The sequence below is a fragment of the Alnus glutinosa genome, chromosome 6, assembly GCF_958979055.1.
Source record: "Alnus glutinosa chromosome 6, dhAlnGlut1.1, whole genome shotgun sequence".
In the NCBI taxonomy this organism is placed as follows: domain Eukaryota; kingdom Viridiplantae; phylum Streptophyta; class Magnoliopsida; order Fagales; family Betulaceae; genus Alnus; species Alnus glutinosa.
The window spans coordinates 22,141,768-22,165,684 of NC_084891.1; the positions used below are offsets into that span (position 1 = coordinate 22,141,768).

At 34.2% G+C, this 23,917-nt stretch overlaps 1 protein-coding gene and 1 pseudogene across 1 annotated transcript; both read left to right on the top strand.

Moving 5' to 3' along the window:
• The first annotated feature begins 1,960 nt into the window (after nt 1-1,960).
• Nucleotides 1,961-6,357, top strand: LOC133871059 (derlin-1.1-like). Its single transcript, XM_062308412.1, has 7 exons — nt 1,961-2,118; nt 2,409-2,544; nt 2,639-2,712; nt 4,307-4,400; nt 4,638-4,766; nt 4,963-5,123; nt 5,974-6,357. Exons 1-7 carry the CDS (start codon nt 2,102-2,104, stop codon nt 6,191-6,193), a joined length of 831 nt encoding a protein of 276 aa, XP_062164396.1. The 5' UTR covers nt 1,961-2,101; the 3' UTR covers nt 6,194-6,357.
• Nucleotides 6,358-8,741: 2,384 nt separating this feature from the next.
• LOC133871060 (derlin-1.1-like) lies at nt 8,742-13,346 on the top strand (annotated as a pseudogene).
• Nucleotides 13,347-23,917: the final 10,571 nt, after the last annotated feature.

A 23,917-nucleotide genomic window follows, 5' to 3' on the forward strand; every position in this document is an offset into this window, starting at 1 on the left:
TATTTTTTCGTTTAGTAGAGCCTAAAGTTTGTTCTTCAAGGGAAACTTGGGCATGTTTGGTACACTATGATTTTTTAGGAATAAAAATGAGTATTACTAAGAACAGAACGGGAATGGCCAAATTTCCTCATTGAAATTGAATCAAAATTTTAAAAAGACCTTGGTTCTAAAAATGATTTGTCAAATACATGCAAGCAAACAATTACATCACGTCAGTATATCAAGTCAGAATAGATTTGACTGTATTCTTTGGATGAATGGATAGGGTAACTTAATAACAATAGGTTTGGGATTTTTTAGATGGAAATTTTCTACAACCTCGATCTAAGAATTCATTCATTTCGATCTCTAAAAATATTATGTGTTCCTTTAACATGTGAGAAACACATGTTTTATTATTATTATTAATGCTATTAAAAGAAAATATGTGAGAAGTAGATTTCTGATTTTGTTATAATTTTTTCTCATCCTGTTATGGGATTGAAAAGTAGATTTCTGTCTTTGTTGTTGTTTTTCTCTTTTGGAGTTTATTTTTACGTTTGTAGTTCGTATTGTGGGTAAGATATCCATAAAGCCTACCCTGATCCGGGAATGAAATTCAATTTGGGATGAATGCTTTTCACGGTCCTGGGTGAAATCGATTTTGTTCCATTGTGGTGTAATCTCAGGGTTTGTTCAAAGGTATTTCTACTATAGCGGCATGAAGTGACGACGGCCGGCTGGTCAAGCCCGTGACGGCAGGCAAAGAAGGCAGCAGCAGTTATGTGGCAAAGGAAACTGCTCTAACTTCGTCGGGAAGATCGAGAGTAATTGTAGAAGACGTGGTCATACATGAGCAGTTTGTTCCCGAGTTTTGGGGACAAAATGGTTATTGTAAACTTTCAACATGGAAAATGTTATAGAGAATTTTTAAGTGTATGTCTAGTTTGTTTCCCTACATGTTTTTGTGAAATTGTATCTTCAAAGTCTAGGACTCTGTTTTCTATAGAGCGTGTTTGCTCTATTGGTTTTATGAATGAAATCAGATCTATTATTTCAAAAAAGAAGAAGAAGGTATACATACCTCCTCAAAATACCACCTCATTGCGAATGCCACCCCCAAATTACAAATTGTATCAATGTCCCTCATAAACTATCAAAAATTGTCAATGTCTCCCAATGGCAAAAATACATTTCATTAAATTATAAAAATTCTTAAAATTATATATATATATATATATATAAAATAAAACTAAGAAAAAAAAAGCTAAAATTATAAAAACAAAAAATAAAAAAACTGGCTTTTCATTTTATTCTTTTAAAAAAAAGAAGAAGAAGTCATTTTTGTGTTTTTTTGTTGGTCTTGTAGGACATTGACATTTTTTAGTAGTTTATGAGAGACGTTGGCACAATTGATAGTTTGGAGATAACATTAACAATTAAGTGGTAATTTGAGGGGATATATATACTTCAAAAAAAGAAAAAAAGAAAAAAACCATATAATTTTAACATATTAAAAAACACATCACTTTTAGAGACTACTAAGGAGTGCATTTTCCCACAGCAGTAGCAGAAATTTTCTCTCCCTCACTTGAGGAATATAATTTACCGTTCCCCAACGGGCTTTTTTATTAAAAACAATAATTTTTATAATAAAAAAAAGCAATTTCTGATGCAATCTTTTGAATAAAAAAACCCCTTTTAATTAAAAAAACCGTCCCTGCCCATCACTCCTCTCACCAACAGCAACTAATCTCCCTCCAATAAATGAGATATTACGTGCATATAGGCTATATAGCCCATTCCCCGAGGCTCACGCCGGTGGCCAGGCCAGGAAAAAACATGTTCCAATTAATTACATGAATGGCCGTCTAATGGAAAAGTTCAAAGGTCTATCGGTCTATCCGTGACTTTTGTTTCCACTGAGAAGACTTGACCCAAAGTCTCCCTCTCTTTGGAGTCTCCAAAGGTTTTTCATAATAATATATACAAAAATGCACGTCGAATAGACTTGTTATTTTCATACTCTCTAGTCTCCTAGTCTCTTCAACCCCCCACCACCACCTCCTTTATTCTCCAAACATCAAAAACCACCACCATCACCACTCGGCCGGCCGGTGCAATGTCCTCACCAGCGGAGTAATCTCTCCTTTTCTCTAACGACCACACCCTTAACTAACTGCCCAATTTTTTTTGATTTGCTATAGTTAACTGTCTGCCTTTCAAATGGTGCTTTTTTTTTTTTTTTTTTTTTTTTTTTTTTTGTGTATATATATATGGACACATGTCACACATCTGCTACTGATCTTCTTAGTATATATCTTGACTGTTGATTTCTCATGGATTTCTACTTGCTTTTCGACTCATAAAGGATGAATCTCTTGCTTGATCAAACTAACTGGTTTTTCCCATGCAAAATATTGTTTCAGATACTATCGATCTCTCCCACCTGTGAGCAAGGCCTATGGAGTTGCCTGCTTCATGACCACAGCTGCATTTCATCTGGGGCTTTACGATCCTTCTAACATAGCATTAAAGTATGACCTCGTGATCAAACGTTTTCAGGTAAAGGAGTTACTTCCCAAGTTGTCCGATCTGCGGTAATCCAACAGCTTGAATTCATTTGTTCGTTTATATATAATGTTTCGCCATTCTGCAGGTTTGGAGGCTTATTACGAATTTCTTCTTTCTTGGGCCATTTTCATTGCCTTTTGCTTTTCGTCTGCTAATAATGTAAGATGTCTTAGTCTCCCTATCCTTTGGAATCATATGGATATTAAAATTATCATGCATTTTGAGTGTTGGAGGTTGGAAAAAAATCTTGGTAATTAAATTAAAGGGGAAAATATCCTTACCTCCCTCAAACCAACACCAATTTTACAAAGACACAAGAAATTGAACTATCGTTCGTGACACTTGACCCCCTTAAAGTACCATTTTATTGTAAAATGACCATTTTTTTTAGCTGTTGACATTAAAATGAAGAAAATAGTGAACTTGATCTACACGTGCATATTTTGGACTTAAAATACCCAAATGACCCTCAACTACCATGTAAAGGCACCCATAATTAACGATCACTCTGTATCTGTGACATTTGGTCCGCTCAAACTAGCATTTTGTTGCAATTTAGCCTCTCCATTAGATGTTGGTGTTAAAATAGACGGAAAATGGCATATGTAACTTAAATGTGCATGTTTTGGGCTTGAAACGTGCAAATGAATTTGGAGGAGAAAAATGCAACAAAAATTTTAAAGAGGGAGAGGGACTAAGTGGTGATCAACCACCTTTTAAGGGTAACCGAACACCTCTTCATAGCTGAGGAGGTGGTTGACCACCTCCAACAGGCTTTTGATGTTAGCCGACCAACCTTTGTAGGCCTTTTAGGGGTAGCCAAACACCCTTTCAAGGATAAGGGTGGTTTGGCTACCCTAGAAGTCGTTTGCCCCCTATTTTGAGAATGATTGAACCACCTCCGACCCTCTCAAGGCTAAGGGATAGTCGAATCACCTCTTAGTCTTGATTCGGTTACCTTCAAAAGCCTTTCAAATTAATGGTCACCCACCCCCTTAACCTACAATGGGTGGTCTCTCACCCCTAAATGGCCTTTAGAAGATAATTGACCACCCCTTTAGTTTTGAGAGGGTGTTTGCCCAACTCCAAAAGGAAGTCAACCACTCATCAACCCCTCTTTTTTTCCCTTTTTTTTTATTAAAAAAAAAAAAGTAAATTTGTTGCATTTTTTATGTCCAATATCAAGGTAATTTAGATATTTCAACTCCAAAATTTGCCGTCCATTTTAACGAAAGGGCCAAATCACAACGAAATTGTAGTTTGAGGAGGTCAAGTACGTGTAACAAATTGTTAGTTTAGGGTTGTCATTGCAAATGATAAATTAGGACAATTTAAGCATTTCGAGTCCAAAATATGCACTTATAGGTCACATGCAAGTTACATGCATAATTTTTCGTCCATTTTAACGTTTACAACAAATAGAGTAACTCTTTTACAATAAAATCGTAGTTTGAGGAGCTCAATTAAGTGTTACAAATGACAATCTAGTGGTCTATTTACAAAAGAGGTGTCGGTTTGGGAGGGTTAAGTATATTTTTCCCTAATTTAAATGATTCATGTAGAGAAGATTTTAGGCTTTAATTAATGACCAACATTTACCTTAAGCCATTATCCCCCAAAATCAAGCCTGACCATAGAGATATTTTACTGTCCCTATGATTGTTGACCTCCAAGTTTCTTTGACAGTGATGCAAAAATCTGTAGAATATGTCACAAAGTGGAATTGAAATAGTTTTTCATGTTGATTTCACAGAGCAAAATATGGCGTTTCACTTGAGAGAGGTCCCTTTGACAAGAGAACCGCAGACTATGTATGGATGTTGGTCTTTGGAGCACTATCACTTCTTGTAAGTCACAACAACCATCTGTTTAATTATAATCTTTTTGCTCATACAACTATCATTTATATTGTGATTCACTGATTCCCACTTCCCAGCAATGAATTTTGCAACTTCATGGATAATAAATGCTGCTGTATTTATTTGAAGAAATTTCTCACACAAGATTGGAAACAGAGCATCCAAACAATTGAACTGAAATCAACTTACCCTGAAAATAACGACAAGGGTGTTACTTGATCTTAGGTGATGGCTGCTGTTCCATATCTATGGTCTCGATACATGGGAGTTTCTCTAGTATTTATGATGGTCTATATCTGGGGCCGTGAGTTCCCAAATGCGCGCATAAACATCTATGGTCTTTTCTCATTGAAGGTATCCTATTCTTTTACCAAATTTATTTTAATCTTCCCACTAGTCTGTGGAACAATATGAGCCTCTGTTTTTGTGTACACAGGCTCTGAAATCATGCCTCTTTGACATATATTCACAATATTTCTTATATAATCCACAAACGCAAGGAATCTCAGTGGCTGGTCAATTTGTTTTGTTTTCTGAATTGAACCTGCAGGGATTCTATCTTCCATGGGCAATGCTAGCACTGGATTTACTATTCGGTAATCCTTTGATGCCAGACATTCTAGGGATAGTTGCAGGACATTTATATTACTTCCTAACAGTGCTTCATCCTCTTGCCGGGGGAAGATATGTCTTCAAGACTCCTTATTTGGTGTATCCTTTCTATTGTTTATGTAGTACTTTTGCAACGCATGCATGCACTGAAATTACCCTCACAACCTCTTAAACTGCATTTCTCAAAATTTATAGAGAAAACTTTACTTACCGCTTTTAATTTTTTATTACTTTTGCAATCATACCCATAAACTATAAAAAAAATGTTAATTTAGTGTATCTATTTTTCAATTTTTTTTTTTTCAATTTCAAACATCTGTTTGAATTTTCTGTTAAATCCTAACGAATGAGTGTCAAAATTCTTAAAATACCCTCATTTTTTTAGGAAAAAAAGGAAAAAAAAAATTACAACGATTTAGGCACTGGTCATGTCAGGAGTTAACAGAATTTGCAAAAATACTCATGCCTGAATCTTTGAAAAAATTTATGTTATTTATTTATTTTTTTTTTAAAAAAAAAATGGTATTTTAAAAATTTTGATAGGATTAGCAGAAAATTCTAACGGATTGGTGAAATTGAAAAATGAGATACACTAAACTAACACTTTTTAAAAGTTAATGGGTATAATTGCAAAAGTTATGAAAGATCAAGAGTGGTGGTAAGTGAAGTTTTTCCAAATTTTTTTAGTAGGATTTCTGGATAGTTGAAGTTTTGAGGCTGTTATTCTCCATGAACTTGTGGAGAATTTCCCAACTCCCCCACAAGAGACCAATGTAAGTTGGGTTTGTGGGTGATGCAACAAGTTTTGAACTAGAATATGGTGGAGACTTCAAAGAATTGCATGAGAAACAAGGATGTTTTTGGCACATGCTACGTACCTTTTAACATAACTAATGGCTTTCATCATACACATCATGTGATATTTATACAATCCTCAATGACTTTTTAGTCACAAATTAGTTGCATATTGGGATAAAGGAACACAAATAAACTCCCCGGTGCAACGTGATCTGTCAGCCGGAGTTGCATTCAGTGGAAGAAGCTACCGTCTCAATGGAAGTCAAAGGCGCACAGCAGAGCAGGCAGAAACAAACACCCCTGCACAGGAGCCCAACCAGGCTGATGGAGTCGCTTTCCGAGGCAGAGGCTACCGACTCAATGGGCGTTAGACAGAATCTTCGTTTATCCTAAGTTGCAACTACATGAGTATTGGTAGTAATTATCTTCTGATTTTGGTACGTAGTATATTGTTGTATTCAGCTACTATTGAGAGAGCAGCCCTAATGCAGGACCTGGATTTTGAAGCCTTCTATTGAAAGTGTCATATCTACAACTACAAGCTATCATTTTTATTATTATTTATTTATTCAAATAAGGGGAAAGGAAAGGGGAAATTACAACATAATTAAGCAATAAAAATGAAGGGTGGGCAACCTAAACAGAATCCCCAAAACAATTAGAAAATTGTGCAAAAAAGCCTAAAACTATTGAGAATTGATCAAATGAATAACCCGAAACAGCACTCTTTTATGCCCAGATATTTGGCTCAACTCTGAGAGAGCCAAGGGGTAGACTTCCTGAGAATGAGAAACCCCATGAGCAGCCGAAACAGAATTCTTCCTTTGATAAGGATGGTGACGTGTAGAAGACCTAAAGGTGCGGGTTGGCAAAGGATGAGAAATGGGGGCATTTGGGTAGCTCGGGTTTGAAGGCTGGCTACTATTGATTTGGAAAGGAGGAGGAGGCAGTGAGATGATAGGGTTCGTGTATATTTTGGGTAGAGCAGGAATGGGATGTGCAGTCGGAAGATATGCATGGATTGGTGGTGAAGATTGGTCGAGTGAAACAGAATCAGGTTTGTTACTAACAGGGAAAGGGCAAGATGGTGAGAAACTGGCATGGGAAAGACCAGCCAAGGGAGAAGGATTAGGGGGCAAAGGCAGAAGCTCAGTATCCCTTGATGAGTTTGAAGAAGTGAAACCCTGATAAAAGTGGAGGGCTGAAGGTCCAAAAAGAGTGAGCCCAAAGGAAGCGTGACCCATGTAAAATAATCAAGCAATAAGAGCATAATGTAGCATTTCGAGCTTTATTTTATGAACGGAAGTCATAGACCAAACTACATAAAACTCTTGTGTTCTTATTTTATTATGTCAATTGTCAATACATTTTGATCCGTCCAAAGTACTCTAATTCCCTACTGTGCAAAGCGTGATCCTTTCCAATTGAAAAGATTCCTGCAGCCACATCTACTTTTAGGAACTGGCCTATTACAAGATTTGACTGTATTCTTTGGATGGATGGATAGGTAACTTAATATCAATCAGTTGGGATTTTCTAAATTTAAATTTTTTACAAACTGGATCTAAAGAATTCATTTATTTCAGTCTTTAAAAGTATCATGTGTTCCTTTAGCATGTGAGAAGCACATGTATTATTATTATTATTAATGCTATTAAAAAAAAATGTGAGAAGCACGTGCTATTAAAAGAAAAAAGAAAAGAAAAGTATACATACCCCATCAAAATGCCACCTCATTGTGAATGTCACCCCCAAATTATAAATCGTATTAATGTCCCTCTTAAACTATCAAATATTGTCAATGTTCCACAATGACAAAAACACATTTCATTAAATTATAAAAATTCTTAAAATTATATATATAAAAAACTAAAACTAAGAAGAAGAAAAAAGCTAAAAATTATAAAAACAATTTTTTTTTTTTTTTTTTGGGCAATATATTCATTTTTTCGTGTCTTCTTGTTGGTAGTGAGGAACATTGACATTTTTTTATAGTTTATAAAAGACATTAGTACAATTGATAGTTTGAAGGAAATATTAACAATTGAATGTTAATTTAAGGATATATATATATATATATATATATATATATATATATATATTTTTATAAAAAAAATACACACATACTTTGAACATGTTAAACGACGCGTATCACTATTAGTGACTATTTGAGTTAATTTTCCCACGGTAGTAGTAGAAAATTTCTCTCCCTCACTCGAGGAATGTGACTAAAATATGGCTGTTAGAGCTGAGCAACCACTCTATAGTCCCCTACAGCAACTATTTTGGATGGATCCACTAATCTCCCTCCAATAAATGAAATGGCTCGTTTGATGTGATATAAAATTTGTGATATAAAATTGAAATAATTTATATAAAAAAAAAAAATTGTATTGTAGTGAACTTTTTATTTAAAAAGTAATAAAAAAAGTGTAGATGTAATATAAAAAATTAAAAAAAGTTAAAGAATGTTTTGAAATTGACGTTTTTTTAGAGAAGTAAAAATACGAGAAGATGATGGGAAAGTGAATGAGACATGTTACATACACATTATCATATATGAGTCCTAAAAATTTAATGGTTGATTTAAAAAAGTGATGTACAAATTAAAAGATGTACAAGTGGATTTATACGTGAGTTCTACCGATTCAATGATTAATTTAAAAATGTGTTGTATAAAAAATGTACAAATAATATGCAAAAAAAAAAAAAATCATTTTTGAAAGTGAATTTCAAATGGGGCTATTAAGTGCATAGCCCATTCCCCAAGGCTCACGCCAGACCAGGAAAAGACATGTTCCAATTAAATTAATGGCCGTCTAATGGAAAAGTTCAAAGTTCTATCGGTCGATCTATATATCCGTGACTTTTTGTTTCCATTGAGAAGACTTGATCCAAAGTCTCCTCTTTGGAGTCTCCAAAGGTTTTTCATAATATATACAAAAATGCACGTCCAATAGACTTGTTATTTTCGTACTCTCTAGTCTCTTCAACCCCCCACCACCACCTCCTTTATTCTCCAAACACCAAACCACCACCATCACCACTCGGCCGGTGCAATGTCCACACCATCGGAGTAATCTCTCCTTTTCTCTAACGACCACACCCTTAACTAACTGCCCAATATTTGTTGATTTGCTATAGTTAACTGTCTGCCTTTCAAATGGTGCTTTTTTGTGTATATATGGACACATGTCACACATCTGCTACTGATCTTCTTAGTATATATCTTGACTGCTGATTTCTCATGGATTTCTACTTGCTTTTCAATTCGACTCATAAAGGATGAATCTCTTGCTTGATCAAACTAACTGGTTTTTCCCATGCAAAATATTGTTTCAGATACTATCGATCTCTCCCACCTGTGAGCAAGGCCTATGGAGTTGCCTGCTTCATGACCACATCTGCATCTCATCTGGGGCTTTACAATACTTCTAACATAGCATTAGAGTATGACCTCGTGATCAAACGTTTTCAGGTAAAGGACTTACTTCCCAAGTTGTCCTATCCGCGGTAATCCAACGGCTTGAATTCGTTTGTTCGTTTATAATGTTTCCCCATTCTGCAGGTTTGGAGGCTTATTACGAATTTCTTCTTTCTTGGGCCATTTTCATATCCTTTTGCTTTTAGTCTGATAATAATGTAAGATGTCTTTGTCTCCCTATCCTTTGGAATCATATGGATATTAAAATTATCATGCATTTTGAGTGTTGGAGGTTGGAAAAAAACCTAGTAATTAAATTAAAGGGGAAAACATTCTTACCTCGCTCAAACCGACACCAATTTTACAAAGACACATCAAATTGAACCCTTAAAGTACCATCTTATTGTAAAATGACCATTTTTTCGTTAGCTGTTGACATTAAAATGAAGAAAATAGTGATTGAACTTGATCTACACCTGCATATTTTGGACTTAAAATACCCAAATTACACTTAACTACTATGGAGAGGCACCTGGCCATAAACTTATCACTCTGTATATATGACATTTGGTCCACTCAAACTAGCATTTTGTTGCGATTTAGCCTCTACATTAGATGTTGGTGTTAAGATAGACGAAAAATGGTGTATGTAACTTAAATGTGCATGTTTTGGACTTGAAACGTGCAAAAGAATTTGGAGGAAAAAAATGCAACAAAAATTTTAAAGTGAGAGATGGGCTAATTGGTGATCAACCACCTTTTAAGGGTAACCGAACACCTCTTCATAGTTGAAGAGGTGGTCGACCACCCCCAAAAGGCTTTTGACGTTAGCCGACCAACCTTTGTAGGCTACTAGGCTTTTTAGGGGTAGCCAAACACTTTTTCAAGGCTAAGGATGGTTTGGCTACCCTAAAAGTCTGTGGAGTGTTTGCCCCCTATTTCGGGGATGATTGAACCACCTCTCATCCTCTCAGGCCAAGGGAGTGGTTCGACAACCTCTTCAGCTCTAATAGGGTGGTTAACCATCCTCTAATTTTTTTTTTTTGAAATGGCCGATTTAAGACGTGTTTAGCTACTCCCAAATAAGAAGTGACCATTCCTCATGCCTTTGTGAATGGTCGAACCACCTCTTAGTCTTGATTCGGTTACCTTCAAAAGCCTTTCAAAATGGTCACCCCCTTAACCTTCAATGGGTAGTCTCTCACCCCCTAAGGCTTTAGGAGATAATTGACCACCCCTTTAGTTCTAAGAAGGTGTTTGCCAACATCCAAAAGGTAGTCTACCACTCCTCAACCTCTCCTATTTTCTGTTTTTTTTTTTTTAAAAAAATAAAAATAAAGAAAGTAAATTTGTTGCATTTTTTCTGTCCAATATCAGGGTAATTTAGCTAGATATTTCAACTCCAAAATTTGCCGTCCATTATAACAAAAGGGCCAAATCACAATTAAATAATTGTAGTTTGAAGTCAAGTGTAACAAATTGGTAGTTTAGGGTTGTCATTGCAAATGATAAATTAAGACAATTTAAGCATTTCAAGTCCAAAATATACATTTATAGGTCACATGCAAGTCACGTGCATCATTTTCCGCCCATTTTAACGTCTACAACAAATAGAGTGGCTTTTTGCAATAAAATCGTAGTTTGAGAAGTTCAAGTGTTACAAACGGTAATCTAGTGGTCTATTTATAAAAGAGGTGTCAGTTTGAGGGGGTTAAGTATAATTTTTCCTACATAAAATGATTTGATAGAGAAGATTTTAGGCTTTAATTAATGACCAACATTTACATTAAGCCATTATCCCCCAAAATCAAGCCTGACCATAGAGATATTTTACTGTCCCTATGATTGTTCACCTCCAAGTTTCTTTGACAGTGATGCAAAAATCTGTAGAATATGTCACAAAGTGGAATTGAAATAGTTTTTCATGTTGATTTCACAGAGCAAAATATGGCGTTTCACTTGAGAGAGGGCCCTTCGACAAGAGAACGGCAGACTATGTATGGATGTTGTTCTTTGGAGCACTATCACTTCTTGTAAGTCACAACAACCATCTGTTTAATTATAATCTTTTTGCTCACACAACTATCATTTATATTGTGATTCACTGATTCCCACTTCCCAGCAATGAATTTTGCAACTTTATGGATAATAAATGCTGCTGTATTTATTTGAAGAAATTTCTCACACAAGATTGGAAACAGAGCATCCAAACAATTGAAATGAAATCAACATACCTTGAAAATAACGACAAGGGTGTTACTTGATCTTAGGTGATGGCTGCTGTTCCATATCTATCGTCTACATACATGGGAGTTTCTCTAGTATTTATGATGGTCTATGTCTGGGGCCGTGAGTTCCCAAATGCGCGCATAAACATCTTGGGTCTTGTCTCATTGAAGGTATCCTATTCTTCTACCAAGTTTATTTTATTCTTCCCACTAGTCTGTGGAACAATATTAGCCTCTGTTTTTGTGTACATAGGCTCTGAAATCATGCCTTTTTGACATATATTCACAATATTTTAGGAATCTCAGTGGCTGGTCAATTTGTTTTGTTTTCTGAATTGAACCTGCAGGGATTCTATCTTCCATGGGCAATGCTAGCACTGGATTTGCTATTCGGTAATCCTTTGATGCCAGACATTCTAGGGATAGTTGCAGGACATTTATATTACTTCCTAACAGTGCTTCATCCTCTTGCCGGGGGAAGATATGTCTTCAGGACTCCTTATTTGGTGTATCCTTTTCATTGTTTGTGTAGTACTTTTGCAACGCATGCATGCACTAAAATTACCCTCAACCTCTTAAACTGCATTTCTCAAAATTTATCGAGAAAACTTCACTTACCACTTTTAATTTTTCATTGCTTTTGCAATCATACTTATAAGCTTTAAAAAGTATCAATTTAGTGTATTAATCTTTTAATTTTTTTCAATTTTACTTCCTAAAATACCTCTTTTTTTTAGGAAAAAAACTAAAAAATAAATGCAAGGATTTAGGCATTGGTCAGGAGTTTACAGAATTTTCAAATATACCCATATCTGAATTTTTATTTTTATTTTTATTTTTTTGCTTAACAAAAGATAGGAGTATTTTGAGAATTTTGATGGGATTTAACTGAAAATCCTAACGGATTGGTGAAATTGAAAAATGGATAGACTAAATTGACACTTTTAAAGTTTATAGGTATGATTACAAAAGTGATAAAAGATCAAAGGCGATTAGCGAAGTTTTCCTAAAATTTTATGGTAGGATTTATGGATAGTTGAAGTTTTGGAGTAATGCTAAAAGTTCATCTTGTGTCACTCTTGCGTCCCTAAAAAAATAAGGTTACTTTTAAAATCAACATTGAGCTTGTGATTGATCACTATTGAATTTTGATCAAATGGTGATTTTAAAAGTCACATCATTTTTAAAGGGACACAAACGTAACACATGAGGAACTTTTAGAATTACTCACAGTTTTGAAGTTGTTATTCTTCATGAACTTGTGGAGAATCTCCCCCACGAGACCAATGTAAGTTGGGTTTGTAGGTGATGCAACAAGTTTTGAACTAGAATATGGTGGAGACTCCAAAGAATTGCGTGAGAAACAAGGATGTTTTTGGCATATGCTACCTTTTTACATAACTAATGGCTTTCATCATGCACATTATGTGATATTTATACAATCCTCAATGACTTTTTAGTCACAAATTAGTTGCATATTGGGGTAAAGGAATACAAATAAATTCCCCGGTGCAACTCGATCCGTCGGTCGGAGTTGCATTCCGTGGAAGAAGCTACCCTCTCAATGGAAGTCGAAGCACAGCAGAGCAGGCAGAAACAAACACCCCTGCACAGCAGCCCAACCAGGCTGATGGAGTTGCTTTAATTTCCGAGGCAGAGGCTACCGACTCAATGGGCGTTAGACAGAATCTTCTTTTATCCTAAGTTGTAACTACATGAGTATTGGTAGTAATTATCTTCTGATTTTGGTACGTAGTATATTGTTGTATTCAGCTACTATAGAGAGAGGATCGGAGCTCTAATGCAGGACCTGGATTTTGAAGCCTTCTATTAAATGTGTCATATCTACAACTACAAGCTATCATTTTTTTTTATTATTTATTTATTTATTCAAATAAGGGGAAAGGAAAGGGGAAATTACAACATAAGCAATAAAAATGAAGGGTGTGCAACCTAAACAGAAGCCCCAAAACAATTAGAAAATGGTGCAAAAAAGCCTAAAACTATTGAGAATGGATCAAATGAATGACCCGGCCCATTGAGAGATCTGATACCAAATTTGAAAACCAAGGCAGTACCAGTAGGAGGCATCGTGGTGTACCGGAGGAGGCGGCAAGGCAGTGATGGATGGACTGAGGCTACAATTTCGAAAGGATAAGATATAGATCACTTAAGGCGATAGTTAAGGCCTCGTAAGAGGTGGGAGAATCTAGAGAAAACTCTAGACATAAAGAACCCGAAGGTGAAAGCTCCATGAGGGAGGGGAGGAGGAGGAGGAGGAAAGAGTACTACTCTCCTCCAAAGCAGAGCAGATTCGGAAGATGAGAGAAAACTTGGAGAGGAAGTTAGTCCCAGTGAAGCAGGATTTTTATTTTTTATTTTGTTTCATTTGTGTTAATCCCACTTCAAGCGTGATAAAAAGTAATTACAATTGTGAGGACCATGCATGGCTTCTCAAGGAGCTATCAACAGCAACAAAAAGCTCCTTTGTTTTCAAGTGATAAACAGGGATTACTCTGAGAAAATTATTACTAGTCCCCTGGCCTACTCCTAGGACCGGAGGTGGAGTCTCAACCTCTTGGAGGGGCCTTGTTTTTTTCCCCCTCATTCAACTCTCAATTTACCTCTCATTAATTTTCATCATCCACCAGGCCAGCCTATTTCTGAAGTTTTCTTTTCTTTTCTATTCTTTTTTTCTTTTTTTAAAAAATAAAATAAAAATACCCTTGATTGATGCCAGAAAACATTAGTCAAAGGCCGTACTTTAATGACGGATTTTTATTAAATTTTAATCCAATAATATTATGGAAAAGTCTATAAATTTGTATTCAAAAGGGAATCCTATTATGGAAGTCGAGTTCAACGTATGATAGAATAGGAGTCCAAGGGTTTAGGTATATGAAACGTTTCTTCACAAACCATGATCGTTGGTCAAGATTCAATAACACATGCAGTTTGCCACGATTAATTCGTTTAGAAAAGTAAAAGAGGAAGGTGGTTAGTCCTAGATCTACGACTATCATATGCATGCATGTACCCTGGTGGCTTAGCTTGGACCATACGTTTTCCTCATACACTACTACTGACAAGTGACAAAGTTAATTTCTACATGTTTTCTTATTTTGTTTTTTATTCTTTTAAACCACATTCATTTCATTAATTGACGAGGATATTTTCAACCACATATATGTTCAGCTTTTACAATATCATTAATACAATGAAGAGAGTCTTCTATATGGACCGAGTGCACGCAGTCCTTGCTACGCGTTTTAGGTAGCTAGGATTTTTTTTTTTTTTTAGGTTGCTGATCTTTGCACATGATGATCAAATTCTTTAACTTATTAGATATATATTATACTGTATGATGTAAAGATAAAATTAGTCAATGACCAGTCTTTAACTCAACAGTCTACTCACTATTTTTATTTTTTTATTTTTTTTTGTTTCCTTTCTGGTCAACAGTCCTCTCACCTAAAACTAAAAGATAATCCTCAAGGCTCGAGGTACAGATTGATTAATAGTCAACAGAGATTAATTAAGAAGAAAATCATAGTGGAAAGTTTGGAGCGCAATTTTTGAAATTTGACTTTTTGAGATAAAATTAAAAAAAAAAAAATTTAATAAAATATGATTTGTTTAAAAAAAATTGAATAAAATATGATTTGTTTTTTTTTTTTTTAAAAAAAAACATAATAATATTTGTTTTTAAAATTATGGTTGCCAGACGAATGACCGGTTAATCGAATTGTGATTTATATAAATCTCTATCCAAGTAAGGAAGTACTCAAGAAATATTTTATTTTTCTTTCCCTTTCATTTTATTTTTTTTTCCTGTTTTTTCTGTCATTTTTTCTAACATTAGTGACCCATCATCTTATAAAGAACATGAATTTTGCATCATAGGTTATAATTAACCATATAATGAATATATAATAAAGATTATTATAAAATAATAAGATCAACTGGGTGTTTTAATTTTTATTTGTTTTGAGGTAGTGGGTGTTTTATAAACCATAGAATTGTGGTAGCTAGTTGTAGATAGTATAAAGAGTTCTATATATATATATATATATACAAGTGGGTGTTTTAATTTTTATTTGTTTTGAGGTAGTGGGTGTTTTATAAACCATAGAATTGTGGTAGCTAGTTGTAGATAGTATAAAGAGTTCTATATATATATATATATACTTTTTTGGATTGATCCATATTTTTAAATATGAAATTGAATCTTAAATATTAGATATTGTTACATTAACAACTAACATCATTGCATCAACCTAAATAATTAAAATCCTTAAGTCGTCAAACATCCTGCCTAATTTAATTACTGTTTATATGGTGTTTTGAAAGGAAGATGGGCCGGACCATAGAAAATTAGAAATATATATAGATCAACTTCTTCACACACTTTCCTTCAGGTAAAACATAGAGTTCTTTTTCTTTTTCTTTTTTTTTTTTTTAATTTTCTTTTGTTCATAACTAAAAGATCAGGGCATGAGTTGTGATTAGAGGTGAAATGCCACTTGAACCCAGAGCTAGCTAAATGTGTTAAGGTGCAACAATTGACTGGACATCTAGGGGTAAAAATGTTTTAGGGTAAATTTACTTTCATTTTGCGTTTAATTTGCCCCAACATGTAGATCAAAGTCTTAATTTGCTTTCTTCACCCACGGTAGGCATTATTCTTTGAGAAATGTTACTTGATCTTTACATATAATATTTATGATAATGTTTGGTTGTACATAGGCTTGGCAATTTTGACACGACCCGCGAATTCGGCTTGAACACGACACGAATATATAGGGTTTGGGTTTAGGCTATAACATATTTATGACCCACCAACCTGTTTATAACATATTTATGACGTGTTAATGACACATTTTTTGCCAAATTAATTAAACGGATTGACACGCTAACCCGACGGGTTGACACGACAACCCGAATTGCCAAGCCTAACTGTACACTCCTATTCCACTCTTATCTAGGTGGACTAATAATACGAGAAATAGTAGAGAGAGTGCAGTGAGACCTTGATTTTTTTGACAACATTATTTGTCTACATAGACAATGGTGGAATAAGAATGGGATGTGAGTGTACAACCAAATATTTCTCTTTATTTATTACACTCATTTCACGTTGGTTGATGTGGTGTATTTTAAGTAATTTTTAATATCAACCACTTAAAAAAAAAAAAATTACTTAAAACACGCCATGTCAGTCGGTCGGTATAAAATGAGTGTGAAAAATAGAATTAATCTTATCATTTTATCACGTAGCTAATAGTGTTTTTTTTTATTATTATTATTCTTCTTCTAAATTCTTTTATTTGTTAAGTAATGAAGTAATGATACATACTTTACTCTCATCTCTCCCCTATATAACATACTTTACTCTCATCTCTCCCCTATATATTTTATTGGGCTGATGTTAAAAAAAAAAAAAAAAAAAAAAAAAAAAAAAAAAATCCTAGAGCTGGCAGTGAGTATTTAGCATTACTCTTATTTGTTAAGATATTTATTACAACTGAAATGTGATCAAAAGTTATAAGAAATCCAAAACATTGTTCTTTTTTAAATTATGTTTCCTAAATTTTTTAAGGGACATTCAATTTTTTTATTACTTCTGAAATTCATTTTTAAAACAAAAGTTTTGAACTGGAATATGGTGGAGACTCCAAAGAATTGCGTGAGAAACAAGGATGTTTTTGGCATATGCTACCTTTTTACATAACTAATGGCTTTCATCATGCACATTATGTGATATTTATACAATCCTCAATGACTTTTTAGTCACAAATTAGTTGCATATTGGGGTAAAGGAATACAAATAAATTCCCCGGTGCAACTCGATCCATCGGTCGGAGTTGCATTCCGTGGAAGAAGCTACCCTCTCAATGGAAGTCGAAGCACAGCAGAGCAGGCAGAAACGAACACCCCTGCACAGCAGCCCAACCAGGCTGATGGAGTTGCTTTAATTTCCGAGGCAGAGGCTACCGACTCAATGGGCGTTAGACAGAAACTTCATTTATCCTAAGTTGTAACTACATGAGTATTGGTAGTAATTATCTTCTGATTTTGGTACGTAGTATATTGTTGTATTCAGCTACTATTGAGAGAGCAGCCCTAATGCAGGACCTGGATTTTGAAGCCTTCTATTGAAAGTGTCATATCTACAACTACAAGCTATCATTTTTTTTTTTATTATTTATTTATTTATTCAAATAAGGGGAAAGGAAAGGGGAAATTACAACATAAGCAATAAAAATGAAGGGTGTGCAACCTAAACAGAAGCCCCAAAACAATTAGAAAATGGTGCAAAAAAGCCTAAAACTATTGAGAATGGATCAAATGAATGACCCGGCCCATTGAGAGATCTGATACCAAATTTGAAAACCAAGGCAGTACCAGTAGGAGGAGGCATCGTGGTGTACCGGAGGAGGCGGCAAGGCAGTGATGGATGGACTGAGGCTACAATTTCGAAAGGATAAGATATAGATCGCTTAAGGCGATAGATAAGGCCTCGTAAGAGGTGGGAGAATCTAGAGAAAACTCTAGACATAAAGAACCCGAAGGTGAAAGCTCCATGAGGGAGGGGAGGAGGAGGAGGAAAGAACTACTCTCCTCCAAAGCAGAGCAGATTCGGAAGATGAGAGAAAACTTGGAGAGGAAGTTAGTCCCAGTGAAGCAGGATTTTTATTTTTTATTTTGTTTCATTTGTGTTAATCCCACTTCAAGCGTGATAAAAAGTAATTACAATTGTGAGGACCATGCATGGCTTCTCAAGGAGCTATCAACAGCAACAAAAAGCTCCTTTGTTTTCAAGTGATAAACAGGGATTACTCTGAGAAAATTATTACTAGTCCCCTGGCCTACTCCTAGGACCGGAGGTGGAGTCTCAACCTCTTGGAGGGGCCTTGTTTTTTTCCCCCTCATTCAACTCTCAATTTACCTCTCATTAATTTTCATCATCCACCATGCCTATTTCTGAAGTTTTCTTTTCTTTTCTATTCTTTTTTTCTTTTTCTTTTTTTTTTCTTTTTTAAAAAATAAAATAAAATAAAAATAAAAATACCCCCGATTACTTTAATGATGTATCTTTATTAAATTTTAATCTAATAATAAAGACAATGGAAAGGTCTATAAATTTGTATTCAAAAGAGAATCATATTATGAAACTCGAGTTCAACGTATGATAGAATAGGAGTCCAAGGGTTTAGATATATGAAACGTTTCTTCACAAACCACGATCGTTGGTCAAGATTCAATAACACATGCAGTTTGCCACGATTAATTCGTTTAGAAAAGTAAAAGAGGAAGGTGGTTAGTCCTAGATCTACGACTATCATATGCATGCATGTACCCTGGTGGCTTAGCTTGGACCATACGTTTTCCCCATACACTACTACTGACAAAGTTAATTTCTACATGTTTTCTTATTTTGTTTTTTATTCTTTTAAACCACATTCATTTCATTAATTGACGAGGATATTTTCAACCACATATATGCTCAGCTTTTACAATATCATTAATACAATGAAGAGAGTCTTCTATATGGACCGAGTGCACGCAGTCCTTGCTACGCGTTTTAGGTAGCTAGGATTTTTTATTTTTTAGGTTGCTGATCTTTGCACATGATGATCAAATTCTTTAACTTATTAGATATATATTATACTGTATGATGTAAAGATAAAATTAGTCAATGACCAGTCTTTAACTCAACAGTCTACTCACTATTTTTATTTTTATTTTTATTTTTTGTTTCCTTTCTGGTCAACAGTCCTCTCACCTAAAACTAAAAGATAATCCTCAAGGCTCGAGGTACAGATTGATTAATAGTCAACAGAGATTAATTAAGAAGAAAATCATAGTGGAAAGTTTGGAGCGCAATTTTTGAAATTTGACTTTTTGAGACAAAATTAAAAAAAAAAAATTAATAAAATATGATTTGTTTAAAAAAAATTGAATAAAATATGATTTGTTTTTTTTTTAAAAAAAAAAACATAATAATATTTGTTTTTAAAATTATGGTTGCCAGTCGAATGACCGGTTAATCGAATTGTGATTTATATAAATCTCTATCCACGTAAGGAAGTACTCAAGAAATATTTTATTTTTCTTTCCCTTTCATTTTATTTTTTTTCCTGTTTTTTCTGTCATTTTTTCTAACATTAGTGGCCCATCATCTTATAAAGAACATGAATTTTGCATCATAGGTTATAATTAACCATATAATGAATATATAATAAAGATTATTATAAAATAATAAGATCAAGTGGGTGTTTTAATTTTTATTTGTTTTGAGGTAGTGGGTGTTTTATAAACCATAGAATTGTGGTAGCTAGTTGTAGATAGTATAAAGAGTTCTATATATATATATACTTTTTTGGATTGATCCATATTTTTAAATATGAAATTGAATCTTAAATATTAGATATTGTTACATTAACAACTAACATCATTGCATCAACCTAAATAATTAAAATCCTTAAGTCGTCAAACATCCTGCCTAACTTAATTACTGTTTATATGGTGTTTTGAAAGGAAGATGGGCCGGACCATAGAAAATTAGAAATATATATAGATCAACTTCTTCACACACTTTCCTTCGGGTAAAACATAGAGTTCTTTTTCTTTTCTTTTTTTCTTTTTTTCTTTTTTTCTTTTTAATTTTCTTTTGTTCATAACTAAAAGATCAGGGCATGAGTTGTGATTAGAGGTGAAATGCCACTCGAACCCAGAGCTAGCTAAATGTGTTAAGGTGCAACAATTGACTGGACATCTAGGGGTAAAAATGTTTTAGGGTAAATTTACTTTCATTTTGCGTTTAATAAATTAAACCAACATGTAGATCAAAGTCTTAATTTGCTTTCTTCACCCACGGTAGGCATTATTCTTTGAGAAATGTTACTTGATCTTTACATATAATATTTATGATAAATGTTTGGTTGTACATAGGCTTGGCAATTTTGACACGACCCGCGAATTCGGCTCGAAGACGACACGAATATATAGGATTTGGGTTTAGGCTATAACATGTTTATGACCCACCAACCTGTTTATAACATATTTATGACGTGTTAATGACACATTTTTTACCAAATTAATTAAACGGGTTGACACGCTAACCCAACGGGTTGACACGACAACCCGAATTGCCAAGCCTAATTGTACACTCCTATTCCACTCTTATCTAGGTGGACTAATAATACGAGAAATAGTAAAGAGAGTGCAGTGAGACCTTGATTTTTTTGACAACATTATTGGTCTACATAGACAATGGTGGAATAAGAATGGGATGTGAGTGTACAACCAAATATTTCTCTTTATTTATTACACTCATTTCACGTTGGTTGATGTGGTGTATTTTAAGTAATTTTTAATTTCAGCCACTTAAAAAAAAAAATTACTTAAAACACGCCATGTCAGTCGATCGGTGTAAAATGAGTGTGAAAAATAGAATTAATCTTATCATTTTATCACGTAGCTAATAGTGTTTTTTTTTATTATTATTCTTCTTCTAAATTCTTTTATTTGTTAAGTAATGAAGTAATGATACATACTTTACTCTCATCTCTCCCCTATATATTTTATTGGGCTGATGTAAAAAAAAAAAAAAAAAAAAAAAAAAAAAAAAAAAAAAAAAAAATCCTAGAGCTGGCAGTGAGTATTTAGCATTACTCTTATTTGTTAAGATATTTATTACAACTGAAATGTGATCAAAAGTTATAAGAAATCCAAAACATTGTTCTTTTTTAAATTATGTTTCCTAAATTTTTTAAGGGACATTCAATTTTTTTATTACTTTTGAAATTCATTTTTAAAACAAAAGTTTTGAACTGGAATATGGTGGAGACTCCAAAGAATTGCGTGAGAAACAAGGATGTTTTTGGCATATGCTACCTTTTTACATAACTAATGGCTTTCATCATGCACATTATGTGATATTTATACAATCCTCAATGACTTTTTAGTCACAAATTAGTTGCATATTGGGGTAAAGGAATACAAATAAATTCCCCGGTGCAACTCGATCCATCGGTCGGAGTTGCATTCCGTGGAAGAAGCTACCCTCTCAATGGAAGTCGAAGCACAGCAGAGCAGGCAGAAACGAACACCCCTGCACAGCAGCCCAACCAGGCTGATGGAGTTGCTTTAATTTCCGAGGCAGAGGCTACCGACTCAATGGGCGTTAGACAGAAACTTCATTTATCCTAAGTTGTAACTACATGAGTATTGGTAGTAATTATCTTCTGATTTTGGTACGTAGTATATTGTTGTATTCAGCTACTATTGAGAGAGCAGCCCTAATGCAGGACCTGGATTTTGAAGCCTTCTATTGAAAGTGTCATATCTACAACTACAAGCTATCATTTTTTTTTTTATTATTTATTTATTTATTCAAATAAGGGGAAAGGAAAGGGGAAATTACAACATAAGCAATAAAAATGAAGGGTGTGCAACCTAAACAGAAGCCCCAAAACAATTAGAAAATGGTGCAAAAAAGCCTAAAACTATTGAGAATGGATCAAATGAATGACCCGGCCCATTGAGAGATCTGATACCAAATTTGAAAACCAAGGCAGTACCAGTAGGAGGAGGCAACGTGGTGTATAGGAGGAGGCGGCAAGGCAGTGATGGATGGACTGAGGCTACAATTTCGAAAGGATAAGATATAGATCGCTTAAGGCGATAGATAAGGCCTCGTAAGAGGTGGGAGAATCTAGAGAAAACTCTAGACATAAAGAACCCGAAGGTGAAAGCTCCATGAGGGAGGGGAGGAGGAGGAGGAAAGAACTACTCTCCTCCAAAGCAGAGCAGATTCGGAAGATGAGAGAAAACTTGGAGAGGAAGTTAGTCCCAGTGAAGCAGGATTTTTATTTTTTATTTTGTTTCATTTGTGTTAGTCCCAGTGGCCACTTCAAGCGTGATAAAAAGTAATTACAATTGTGAGGACCATGCATGGCTTCTCAAGGAGCTATCAACAGCAACAAAAAGCTCCTTTGTTTTCAAGTGATAAACAGGGATTACTCTGAGAAAATTATTACTAGTCCCCTGGCCTACTCCTAGGACCGGAGGTGGAGTCTCAACCTCTTGGAGGGGCCTTGTTTTTTTCCCCCTCATTCAACTCTCAATTTACCTCTCATTAATTTTCATCATCCACCCGGCCGGCCTATTTCTGAAGTTTTCTTTTCTTTTCCATTCTTTTTTTCTTTTTTTAAAAAATAAAATAAAAATACCCCTGATTGATGCCAAAAAACATTAGTCAAAGGCCGTACTTTAATGACGGATTTTTATTAAATTTTAATCCAATAATATTATGGAAAGGTCTATAAATTTGTATTCAAAAGAGAATCATATTATGAAACTCGAGTTCAACGTATGATAGAATAGGAGTCCAAGGGTTTAGGTATATGAAACGTTTCTTCACAAACCATGATCGTTGGTCAAGATTCAATAACACATGCAGTTTGCCACGATTAATTCGTTTAGAAAAGTAAAAGAGGAAGGTGGTTAGTCCTAGATCTACGACTATCATATGCATGCATGTACCCTGGTGGCTTAGCTTGGACCATACGTTTTCCTCAGACACTACTACTGACAAGTGACAAAGTTAATTTCTACATGTTTTCTTATTTTGTTTTTTATTCTTTTAAACCACATTCATTTCATTAATTGACGAGGATATTTTCAACCATACGTTCAGCTTTTACAATATCATTAATACAATGAAGAGAATCTTCTATATGGACCGAGTGCAGTCCTAATTGCTACGCGTTTTAGGTAGCTAGGATTTTTTTTTTTTAGGTTGTTGATCTTTGCACATGATGATCAAATTCTTCAACTTATTAGATATATATTATACTGTATGATGTAAAGATAAAATTAGTCGATGACCAGTCTTTAACTCAACAATCTACTCACTTTTTCTTTTTCTTTTTGTTTCGTTTCTGGTCAACAGTCCTCTCACCTAAAAGTCTAAAACTAAAAGATAATCCTCAAGGCTCAAGGTACAGATTGATTAATAGTCGACAGAGATTAATTAAGAAGAAAATCATAGGAAAAAGTAGTTTGGTGCGTGAATTTTGAAATTTGACTTTTTGAGATAAAATTAGAAAAAATTTAATAAAATATAATTTGTTTTTTAAAAAAGTAAAAACATAATCATATTTATTTTTAAAATCATGGTTGCCAGACAAATGACCGGTTAATCGGAATTGTGATTTATATAAATCTCTATCCACCTAACGAAGTACTCAAGAAATATTTTATTTTTCTTTCCCTTTCATTTTATTTTCTTTCCTGTTTTTTCTGTTTTTTTTTTTTTCTAACATTAATGGCCCATCATCTTATAAAGAACATGAATTTTGCATCATAGGTTATAATTAACCATATAATGAATAATAATGATTATTATAAAATAATAAGATCAAGTGGGTGTTTTA